Here is a 12565-nt window from a genome sequence, read left to right on the forward strand (position 1 = left end):
AAGATTTTCTAGATACAAGACCAAAAGTACAATTCATAAAAGAAAAAAATTGATAAATTAGACTTCACCGAAATCAAGAACTTTGCTATTTGTAAAACACTTTTAACAGATGGAAAGATAGGCCATAAACTGGAAGAAAATATTTGTAAGTCACATATCTGATGAAGAACTTATGTCTAGCATATACAAAGAACTCCCAAAGCATGATAATAAGAATACCAACAACCCAATTGAAAAATGAGCAAAAGATTTGAATAGACATTTGCCAAAGAAAATATGCACAGGGGAAATAAGCATACAAAAAGATGCCTTAAATCATTAGTCATTAGAGAAATGCAAATTAAAATTATAATTGAAATATCACAACACACCTATTGAAATGGTTAAATCTAAAAAGGCTTGCTGTACAGAGTGTTGGTGATGATGTGGAGCAAATGGAACTCCATATTTTGCTGGTGGGAATACAAAATGGTAAACCTACCTGTTACTGTATATCTTTTCAAAAGCAAAAGGATAGATTATTCTATAAGAGCAAGACAGCCTGCCTACATTTACTGGCTCTGTAATATACTGGTCTTATGTCCTGGCACGTGGCAAGTCTTAGTTTCATACAAAATGAGGTAATTTTGTAAAGAATTTGACAAAAAAGAAAATCCATGCTCAGTGCTTGACAAAGAGTTGATATGCAACTTTTAAAATTTCTGTATGTTCTTTTGGACAGTCATCTAACTGGAAAGTGAGGTGCTTTATGATGATGATCTTCAGAAAACTTCAGAAGGAAAGATAAGAGATAGTCAAATTATTAAGTAGCCCAATGTAGTTGTGGTTTAGCTATCCTGAAAATAGACTTTAAAGGCTTTAGAATTTTAAAAGTTCTATTGTTCAAACGATAGAGTTTACATTGTAGTTGCCAGACTAAGATTAAAGCAAGAATTGTAAACTATTTTATAGTCTTTCCTGAAGAATTCTCCAGTTATTAGGTTCATAAATGTCATTACTTCAAGAATGAATGCCATGAAGAAGTTTTAACATATGAAATGCCTAGTAGTTCGCTGTCTACTTTCCTATTCAGAATAATTACTCACAACAAATCTATTCACAAGACTTTTAAAGTTTCTGAAATAAATTCACTATATATTTCGGATAAGACCAAGGAGAGCTCATTATCATATTATTTGTCCTCTTATATTTGTGACTGCTACCTCACCATGTCACCCTCCCAGCATCCAAGAAGGGCTGGCAGATACCAGAACAGCTACTTGCATTGTGCTTTCTCTGTACAAGACCTGGCATTTTGCATAATATAACCCTTCCTCTCTAGTAATAACATGAGCAACAGCTAACATTTATTGGGTACTTCTTATTTACAAATACTGAGTTAAGCTTAATTCTGATAAAAATCCTATAACATAAGAACTGGTATCACCCCAGAAAAATGAGGAAACTGAGACTTGGTGAATTTAAGTAATATGCTCAGTTGTTGCAGCATTTTACTTGTAAATGGGAACCCCAAAACAAGCTTTTAACCAAGGTATCAGAAAAGTGTTTCTGTAAATAAGTCACAAAACTGGAAAACTTTCAAACTTAAAATGCTAGTAAAACTTTTATCTTCTTTCTCTGCTTAGTTCCCACCTAGATTTTGTCCTATCCTAGAATATAATATTCCATCTATTTTAACAGGAGTAAAGAAAAATATGCCTGTCATTTCTTCTATGAGTCTTAGCTATCAGAACATGTGGGTTAATTTGTACTTTTTTAATGATAGCAACTAAGTGAAATGCCAAAAGATGATGAGTTGCACAGATAATCACTTTTGGGTAAGAGGTCATGTTTCGAGGTCATCATCAGTAATATGGGCAGTGAAATTTTTCTAAGAAAAGTCCTGCTTTCAACTCTACCACCTTTTATATTTGCTGTTTTACATTATAGGTATGTTTAAGATTGGCTAAGCTCTCTAGGTTCCATTATGCTCTCAAACTGGGGTTTTAACCAAGGTATTTTATTTATAGACAAGTCTTCCCGAAGTTTCTCTATTAAAAATTTTTAAATTAAACAAGTCTGAATGGCCTTCTCTGGTTCTGGGGACATTGGCTTCTGTACTAAACGGAACCGTTCATCCAGTATTTTCCATCATCTTTGCAAAAATTGTAACTGTAAGTAAAACTAATTCGCTAATATTTTTAGCAATTTTAAACGAAATGTAGCCTGAGAGAACAGACCTGTTGTGCTCTGACCCAGCAAGGGGAAAATTGGGACCCACAACAAGTGATCCATGATAGGAAAGTTAACTCACGTTCTCAGGGGATAAGCCAGCCTCTATTGTGAAGTGTTTGGCTGGGCCTTATTGACTAGGCGATCAGTAAAGAAATTGCTTTGTTTTCTGATTTTGACTCCAGTGCTGTATCAGCATTCCAAAGCACTGAAGCAATAAAATAGACAAATACGACTACTCTTCTTTCAACTAGTCTGAACAATAGCCATTTTTTATTACCAGCTAGCTCAGAGAGAGGAAATAAGAAGAGTTTGGGATTATGCTCAGGGACCCAGGAGACTTGATGGATTCAAGTATCTTGCTAGAGCCATGTTAAGTCTTCAGTCTCCCACACTTGCACAGCTACACTTTGTCAATATAGATGTCAATATATATATAATTATTAATTTTAGGGACAATTTCTAGGGACATGTATAAAGGTCTCATATGCCGGAAGTACTCTAAATAGAGGAATATTAAGAAACCTGAGTTATTAGAAGTTATTAAATATAATTCAAAGAAATTGGTGGTTTCTTTGACAATATGCTGTGATGATGATAATAGCAGATGACTAGTTTATCTGATCCCATATATACATACCTTAAATGAGAGAATTAACAGCAAATTATGTTTTTATCATATATAATGAATGTAGAGGAAAGAAGAATGGTACACTCTTTTTTCCCCAGAAATGTGTATATAATCTTATTCTTATGTTGAAATTAATTCAAAAAATCCTGGTGGATAGACATTTTAGTTCTTTCTCTTTCTTTTGTATTTTCCTCCAATCGCATGATAAAAAAAATCTATTCCTTTTCAGATGTTTGAAAATGATGATAAAACCACATTAAAGCATGATGCAGAAATTTATTCCATGATATTTGTCATTTTGGGTGTTGTTTGCTTTATCAGTTATTTCCTTCAGGTAAGCTTTTAATGAATTAAACAAGTTTGAACATGATTACTTTTTTATGTCAGCCTCTCTGAGTTAAAAATAATGACTAAATAAAATATAAGTAAATATAATAACTAAATGTTACAAATAAATAGGAAAGAGAATTAAGAATAAATGTAGGGTTTTTTTGTTGTTTTCCAGGGATTATTTTATGGCAGAGCAGGGGAAATTTTAACCATGAGATTAAGACACTTGGCGTTTAAGGCCATGTTATATCAGGTCAGTGTTTTGTTGACTTTTTTCTTACTTTATTTAAAATTTGTTTTTAAATATTCTAGCTTTTAGTTTTTCTTCAAGTCAATTTCTTGACATAATCTTTCCTTTGGTCATTTAAAAGCATGCTTTTTATGTTCCAGGCAGCATCTGATGTCAGAATTCTTATAATATATTTTTCTAATAGAAGTAAGTCCAAAATTGTTATGTTCAAAAATACAACTTATGGAAAACAGGATTTAGAGTACAGTCCTTGTTCCTTGCATTTATCTTGACAAGTCTTTCTTTTAATGTATAATGTAGTTTTCTGGGATTAGAATGGAAGACCATATTAAAACTGAAAAGGAGACTTAAGAGCTATAATATCTTGCAGAATATATTTTAAAAGGAGGAGTTAATTTTTCTAGTTCTCATCCATGTCCACAGCTTAAGTTTTTTCACTTCACACTTCTTAAAGCAGTCAGTTTCTCTGCCCTCATCGGGAGAGTCCTGAATTCAGATAACATCAGTCTAGCTGGCAGGTTGGCCTGCAGCACACAGATGATCAATCACACCTGTGAAATAACTAAAAATAGGTGGATCAAGTAGTAATCTTGAGAAGTGAGTCTTGGGGGCAAATGGCAGGAATGTCTCAGATTGGCACCTCTGAAGGTCTTTCAGGAGGCTGAGGTGTATTGGGTTACCCTGAAAGCCAGTAATCATTTAGAGGCCTTCACCACATTTTTCTGTCACCAGAACTCACTGTGCAAGAGCAAATAGCTTCCTGCCAGGGTGCTTTCTTTTCAGAAGTAGAGTGACTGTCACTCCAGCTGAGTCGTCAAAAACAGTTTTTACATCTTGTGACTTCTAGCAGTGGTGCTGGGAGGACTTCCATGTAACAAAACTCCTGGGCCTTTGTGCTCTTAGGGAGCTACAAGATACAAACTGCCGCGAAGCAGGTGCGTGGATTCCCATAGCAACTCGGCGCTCTGAAGCAGTTGATGCCTAATACCCTCTGCTCAGAAAGGCCCTGTCAGAAACAACTGGAGACACTCCTTAATCCAGAAAATCAAAAATCTACTGGAGGGATCATAAAAATAATTTAATGCCTATACATCTCGCTCGTGCTAAACTTTTCTTTTGGTTTCTTTATTTATGAACACTTTATGTTTTACCTCAAATCTTTGATGAAATAAGATGGAATTTTAATTAACTAACATTGTATTTCACACTTGTTCACAATTTCTGCTCAATTTTGTTTTTCTTTATGAATTTATGTTTTTCTATGTTCGAGGGAATTTATTTTCAATTTCCAGGAATTTTTGAAAATTTTTCTGTGTCTGAATGTTTTACACAAAAGAGTATGTTTAACTTTTCCAAACATTTCTTTGAACTTCCTCTCTAGAGGTTCACAGCATGCTTTTGGCAGAGTCTCAAGGCCACGAACCAGTTTAACCAGTGGATATTGTTGATCTAGTACCCTGATGGTTAATACTGGACATTAATCCTCTGCCTAACATTAACCATATGAGCACCAAGACAGTAACATTCTTGGATAAAGTAGCTTCTGCCCAGAAGAATGCACCAATCTATAAGCCACAAGCTCTAGTCCTTCAAAAAACGTACATATACAAAAACACACAGAGATATTATTAAATTCCCCCATAAATTCAACTGAGCCCCTTTCAACTTATTATTTGCTTTCCCTCTTCATCCTTCAGCCGTCTTTTTGCTTATCTTTGCTTTTTTGAATTGGAGGATAAGAAAAGAGTAGTATATTTGTCCTTTTCTTTGTAATATATCTTCCCAATTTCACTTTTGACTATAGTAAGGAAAGTTCCTAATGTGCAGTTTTGCCTAACTCTTATTACCTGGTTTCTGTCCTAAGATGAGACTTTTTAAGGCTTAGAAAGCATGCTGAGACTTGCAGTGCTTTTTATAACCATTTTGAAAGCTGATTTGAGGTAGAGGTATTTATGGAATTAGGTGTGGTCTTTTTGTAGGTATAAAATTTATATTTTATTTGATTACTTGAGATCTTCCCAGTTGAAAAGAATATTCTAATTGTTGCTGGCTTCAATGGTTGTAAATAATTCATTGCTCATTGTGTTTCAAAGTTACATTTATGTTTCTTAATGATAAATGATAAATATTGACCTATAGATCTATTGGGTTATAAAACAGATATGAAGTTTATTTTTGCCCATTTCTCTCTAAATTAAATTGGCTAGGGCTTCTATGGGGGTCTCTAAATCATAAGATGATAGCATTAATGGTGACCACTAAAGGATCTCATAAAGCTACTTCCAAAAGGATTTGAGGTAACAAGTCCTGAAGCAGGAGAAACAGGTAATGAAACTCAACTGTAATGCTTCAGTTAGATGGGAGGCAGAACAGGATAGTTGATTAAAAATTCTGGCATCTGGTTGCCTAGGTTCAAATCCTGGCCTCACCACTTGCCATCTCTGTGGCCTTGAGCAAGTTACTTAATCTCTTATCACCTCATTTTTCTCATTTATAAAACATGGATAATCATAGTATCTACCTCATAGAGTTGTTGTGATGATTAAACGAGAAAATACATAGCAAGTGCTTATCTAGTGTTATATTTTTTTTATTTCTAGTAGAATTATTGGGAGGAAAAAAATGGATTTACTAGTATCAAAAAACCTGATAGCCTTACTTACAATCATTTTACCATCAGGAAGAGAGGAAGCAAGCTAATTTTTACTCAACACCAGCTATGTTCCAGAAACTCTGCAAAGTGTTTTAGCATATATTCCCTCTGGTGGAAAACAATCCTTAGAGTGTACAATTGCTGACTTGTTGAAAAGCAGCTTTGGACATCTTGCTGATTGAACATCAGATAATGACTAAGACTAGTCACATATGTATCCTATGCCTTTTGTGTTATAGCAAGGTACTGTAGAATCAGGAATGTAATATTCGATAATAAATTCTCTTTCTACATTTTTACTTTATATTGTATCTAAAAATTCTTTGTGCATTCCATGTCGTATTGAAATATAGAAATAATTAGAAAATGTATATCATATCTTAATTTTTTTGAGTGTACAATAAAAAACAGGTAATGTCTTCCAGTTCAAGAGTGCTATAGTTATTATCATTGCTGATGTGTATTTACAATACGTTAGGCCCTTGACTGGGGTTGTTTTTTCAAAGTGGCTACTGTGTAGCACAGATCTTAATCTCTGTAGCATGCCCTTTTGGCATCTAGGACCCTAAACTCTTTGGGACACCTTCCCAATGCATTGGCTTACAGAGTAGTGTTGTCATGCCAGGGTTGTACCCACCCTGGCTCCTGCCATATTCCTACACAGGAGCTTTCTTCTCACACAACTGCATGATTAATGCACAGCCCTCTGTCTGTTATGCTTTTGTTTCCTTAGATGGCAGAAACTAGTTCCTGGGCATTGGGACCCTGGCTGGGTTGTACTAAGCCAACAATTTTTTCCTCTTCGCTCACTAAAAATAATTCATTTTTCAATGACAGTCTCCACGTAGTTTTAATCCACAAGAAATATAAGTGGTTTGAATGAGTGGGAGGAAACATTCAATAGCTAATAAAAGGGGGGCCAGCCCGGTGGCACAGCAGTTAAGTGAGCATGTTCCGCTTTGGCGGCCTGGGGTTTGCCAGGTCAGATCCTGGGTGCGGACATGGTGCTGCTTGGCACCTCATGCTGTGGTAGGCGTCCCACATATAAAGTAGAGGAAGATGGGCACGGATGTTAGCTCAGGGACAGTCTTCCTCAGCAAAAAGAGGAGAATTGGCAGCAGATGTTAACTCAGGGCTAATCTTCCTCAAAAAAACAAAAGCTAATAAAAGGAAATCAGAATTCCTCGAGTGGAGAAGGGCCAAGGAGTGCTGTTTGTATTTGCTATTGAAAATGAAATTGGTTGTAACATTATGCTTTTCTTGCTTGTATTTTTTACCTGTCTTCTTCAGATGGCATACTTCTTGGTTTCAGGGGTTTTGCAGCAGCCTCTCTGCCCCTTTAGCTTCTCACAGTGCCCAGTGCTTGTAAGATCTAGGGGGTAATATGAAGTGACAGGGAAAATCTTGCCTACGTGGGTCCAAAAGAAAAGGAGATAGACTTTTTAGAAGATGTGGTATATATATATATATATATATATATATATATATATATATATATATATATATATATATATATACAATGGAATACTACTCAGCCGTAAAAAAGAACAAAATCGTCCCATTTGCAACAACGTGGATGAACCTTGAGGGAATTATGTTCAGTGAAATAAGCCAGATAGAGAAGGACAATCTCTGTATGACTCCACTCATATGAGGAATTTAAAAATGTAGACAAAGAGAACAGATTAGTGGCTATCAGGGGAAAGGTGGGGTGGGGGGTGGGCACAAAGGGTGAAGGGGTGCACCTACAACACGACTGACAAACAATAATGTACAACTGAAATTTCACAAGATTGTAACCTATCATTAACTCAATAAAAATTAAAAGAAGAAGAAAATAAGATAGACTTTTTATCATTAATCGGTTAAGGAAGAAAGGTTTGGAAATATTTCTAATTTGTGTTGTGTATTACCTTACTTTTTAAATAGAGTCTGCTCTCCACAAATTACTTGTGGAGTAAAATTACAAATTACTTGGTAGTTTAAAATAACCATTTTTAACATTGATTATTATACAATTTTGTAGCAGGTAATGAGTTCAAGCTGTTGGGCTTAAGTTCTTCAGTTTATGTCTAAGTGTAGATCTTTGTGGAGTAAGAAACAAAAATCATTTGATCCATAGTATTTACAAGAATTAAGTACCTGTGAGTAAGGAGTCAGGTAAATGCCTTCTGACTTACTACAGCAAAATCACAAATCAGAGAAGAATCTTTTCTGATAACCATATGTTAATTCCCTCTTTTCTCTAGGATGTCTCCTGGTTTGACGATAAGGAAAACAGCACAGGAGGCTTGACAACAATATTAGCCATAGATATAGCACAAATTCAAGGAGTACGTATATTGCTCTTATTTTTACATGGTGTATGTATGTAGTGTGCATGTATCCACATACACACATGTGTCTGTGCATATATGTGAGCTATAATGAGATGACCCACATCATTAAGGACACCAGGTAAGTCTCAGGGCTAACAGGGAGTTCTCAGTGAAAGATGTGAGGAAGCCTTTCAGCTCTGCGTATTTTTAACCAAAAATAAAGATTTAGCACACGTAATATGATAACCAGAGGACTAAAGACGATATTAAGAATGAGTTAGAGAAAATAATTTGGGATTAAATAGTAAAAAAGAAAAAGTAACAAAACGATCTCGGCTCCCATGGGTTGAGATACATATTTTAGGGGCCGGCCCTTTGGCTGAGTGGTTAAGTTCATGCTCTGCTCAGTGGCCCAGGGTTTTGCTGATTCGGATCCTGGGCACTGACATGGCACTGCTTGTCAGGCCACGCTGAGGCGGCATCCCACATGCCACAGCTAGAAGGACCCACAATTTAAAAATATACAACTACATACTGGGGGGATTTGGGGAGAAAAAAAAGAAAAGAAAAAGTAACAAAATGAAAACATGCACACACACAATTTAGAAGTTTTAATAAAAGAAGAAAGTTAGTTTTTCCTTCCCCCAGAAAATAAGATCTTATTTAACATAATGTCTAACAAGTTAGACTCATGTTTACATCCAGAAATGATTCTGTGCTAGTTGTTTTACAAATCAAGTTAAAGAGATATCTGTCATCATGACTGGCCATATTATGTGTGAACAAAATGTTTATGCACCGTATTCAAAATCAATGACAGAATGACCAGCATAGTGTATGTCAAAGTGATTCTTAAATAAGCATGGATATTAGGGTAGTATAGAAGAGACAAAGAATAATTTATTAATTTTCTTCAATTATTTTAATAAAAGTAATTTTTATATCACAAATGACATTTCAACTATAATTGAGAAAAGGAGTGCAAAACAAGATTTCCCACTTTTAACTTAAGTGAGATAAAGTTTTCAATCTCTTTGTTAAAATAAGAACTCTAGCAGAGTTATAGACTTTCTTTTTTCCTTAGCATGCATTGGGAGAAAAGGAAAGTCAATGACGCACCTCTGAATGACAGAAAAATCTTAAAAGGGTTTTTCTATTTAGACATTATGGAAAGAAATCAAAGGTGACATAAAGAAATGGAAAGATGTTCTATGCTCATGGATTGGAAGAATAAACATAGTTAAAATGTCCATATTACCTAAAGCAATCTACAGATTCAATGCAATCTCAATCAGAATCCCAATGACATTGTTCACAGAAATAGAACAAAGAATCCTAAAATTCATATGGAACAACAAAAGACCTTGAATAGCAAAAGCAATACTGAGAAAAAAGAATAAAGCTCGAGGCATCACAATTCCTGACTTCAAAACATACTACAAAGCTATAGTAATCACAACAGCATGGTACTGACACAAAAACAGACACAGATCAATGGATCAGAATTGAAAGCCCAGAAATAAAACCACACATCTATGGACAGCTAATCTTCGACAAAGGAGCTAAGAACATACAATGGAGAAAGATAAGTCTCTTCAATAAATGGTGCTGGGAAAACTGGACAGCCACATGCAAAAGAATGAAAGTAGACCATTGTCTTACACCATACACAAAAATTAACTCAAAGTGGGGGCTGGCCTGGTGGCACAGAGGTTAAGTTCTCACGTTCCACTTCGGCAGCCCAGGATTCGCCGGTTCGGATCCCGGGTGTGGACATGGCACTGTTTGGCAGGCCATGCTGTGGTAGGCATCCCACATATAAAGTAGAGGAAGATGGGCATAGATGTTAGGTCAGGGCCAGTCTTCCTCAGCAAAAAGAGGAGGATTGGCAGCAGATGTTAACTCAGGGCTAATCTTCCTCAAAAAAAAAAAAATTAACTCAAAGTGGATTAAAGACTTGAATGTAAGACCTGAAACCATAAAACCCTGAGAAGAAAATATAGGCAGTACACTCTGATATTGGTTTTAGCAGCATGTTTCCAAATACCATGTCTACTCAGGCATGGGAGACAAAAGAAAAAACAAACAAATGGGACTACTTCAGACTAAAGAGCTTCTGCAAGGCAAAGAAAACCGTGAACAAAATGAAAAAACAACCCACCAGCTGGGAGAAAATATTTGCAAATCATATATCCAACAAGGGGTTAATCTCCAAAATATATAAATAACCCATGCAACTGGACAACAAAAAAACAAACTACCCGGCCAAAAAATGGGCAGAGGATATGAACAGACATTTTTCCAAAGAAGATATGCAGATGGCCAAAAGGCACGTGAAAAGATGTTCAGCATCACTAATTATTAGGGAAATGAAAATCAAAACTACAATGAGATATCAGCTTACACTTGTCAGAATGACTGTAATTACCATTTAAAAAACCACCAAATGTTGGAGAGGATGTGGAGAAAAGGGAACCCTCATACACTGCTGGTATGAATGCAAACTGGTGCAGCCACTATAGAAAACAGTACGGAGATTTCTCAAAAAATTTAAAATAGAAATATCATACAATCCAGCTATCCCTCTACTGGGTCTTTATCCAAAGAACTTGAAATCAACAATTCAAAGAGATTTATCCACCCCTGTGTTCATTGCAGCATTTATTCACAATAGCCAAGACAGGAAAGCACCCCAAGTGCCCATCAACTGATGAATGGATAAAGAAGATGTGGTATATGTATACAGTGGAATACTACTCAGCCATAAAAAAGAGAAAATTGTCCCATTTGCAACAACGTGGATGGAACTTGAGGGTATTATGTTAAGCAAAATATGCCAAACAGAGGAGGACAAACACCATGTGATTTCACTCATGTGGAAGATAAACAAACACGTCTGAAGAGAACAGATTAGTAGTTACCAGAGGTGAAGGCAGTTGGTGGGTGGGGGAAATGGATAAAGGGCCATGCATATATGTTGATGGATAAAAATTAGACTATTGGTGGAGAGCACAATGCAGTCTATACAGAAACTGCTGAAGAATAATGTACACCTGAAAGTACACAATGTTATAAACCTTTATGATCTCAATAAAATAATTGGGAAAAAAGCTGAAAAGTTAAATAAAATAAAAAGAATATTTCCATTTTAAAGATATTCAAATCTAGCAGTCTAGTTAATGTATGAACTAATATTTGCACTTGCCAGTGAAAAATATTGTATTTCATGATTTGTGGTGCTTCACCGTTTTAAAAAACTCAAATGAAATCTAGTGATCACTGAAAAGTAAAAAAAAAAAAAATACTGAAATTTCTATTACAGCATTGCTACCAGGGCAACAAATTATCAACTAAAACAGTTCTTCAAAAGTGCATTTTCTTTTGAAAGCTATTCCATAGGACATAGCCGCTATTCTAATTTTTGTAACTTTTGTAAGACCTCGTTGTTCAATGTGTATATCCAAGGATAGATTTATATTACCAGAGAATAGAAAAAGTTGGTTACAGCTGTGAATGTTCACATGCATCCATATTGGTTTGGAAAACTAGTTTTATGATGTAGGAAGCACTGAAGAGGAAAGAGGGCATCATCTTCATCTCTTTCTGAAACTCTTTTTGATACTTTTGAAGGCAAGGCTCTACATTTTATTAGATAGTATCTAAATTTTAAAATAGGGCTGAGGAGCTTAGTTTACTGGCCTAAGTGGGAAAAAAAATGATGGATGGAATTTCACTTAATAGTCAAGTAATGAGCATAGCATTAATCTTTCATAGCACAATAGAATTATCTGAATGACAACATCTGTGTTTAGGAATTCCAGGTTTGCTGCTTTAGGCAGAAATATCGATCCTTATAGTTCCGTTTGAATCGCCATTCCACAAAATTTGCTCTTTTTTCTTTACTGTGTGAATGTTTTTCTTATACTACCTATCATTCAGATCTTTTAAAAATCCAGTAAAATAGGCATTCTTACTAGCAGCTGTATTTTATATGTGAGATATCTTCTCTTTTATCAAGTGTTTTTGTCAGCCAAAAAGAACAAATTAGTACTGAAAGACCAACATTGCTCTCCTTACATTCAACTGTTTCTAATAAATGGTGTTGTCTCTCATCAAGAGAAATTAATGAGAATATTTGTCAACCTGATTCCTTATAAGCATCTGACTAATAC

General features: G+C 35.3%; 1 protein-coding gene across 1 annotated transcript in view; it reads left to right on the top strand.

Annotated features, from left to right (window-relative positions):
• ABCB5 (ATP binding cassette subfamily B member 5) overlaps nucleotides 1-12565 on the top strand; it is a 112020-nt gene that overhangs the window by 67639 nt on the left and 31816 nt on the right. Inside the window, exons 16-19 of the mRNA XM_046670406.1 lie at nucleotides 2010-2153; nucleotides 3072-3176; nucleotides 3348-3425; nucleotides 8325-8408. Coding sequence (XP_046526362.1) covers nucleotides 2010-2153; nucleotides 3072-3176; nucleotides 3348-3425; nucleotides 8325-8408 — 411 coding nt within the window. The remainder of the gene's footprint in view (nucleotides 1-2009; nucleotides 2154-3071; nucleotides 3177-3347; nucleotides 3426-8324; nucleotides 8409-12565) is intronic.

The sequence above is a fragment of the Equus quagga genome, chromosome 8, assembly GCF_021613505.1.
Source record: "Equus quagga isolate Etosha38 chromosome 8, UCLA_HA_Equagga_1.0, whole genome shotgun sequence".
In the NCBI taxonomy this organism is placed as follows: Eukaryota; Metazoa; Chordata; class Mammalia; order Perissodactyla; family Equidae; genus Equus; species Equus quagga.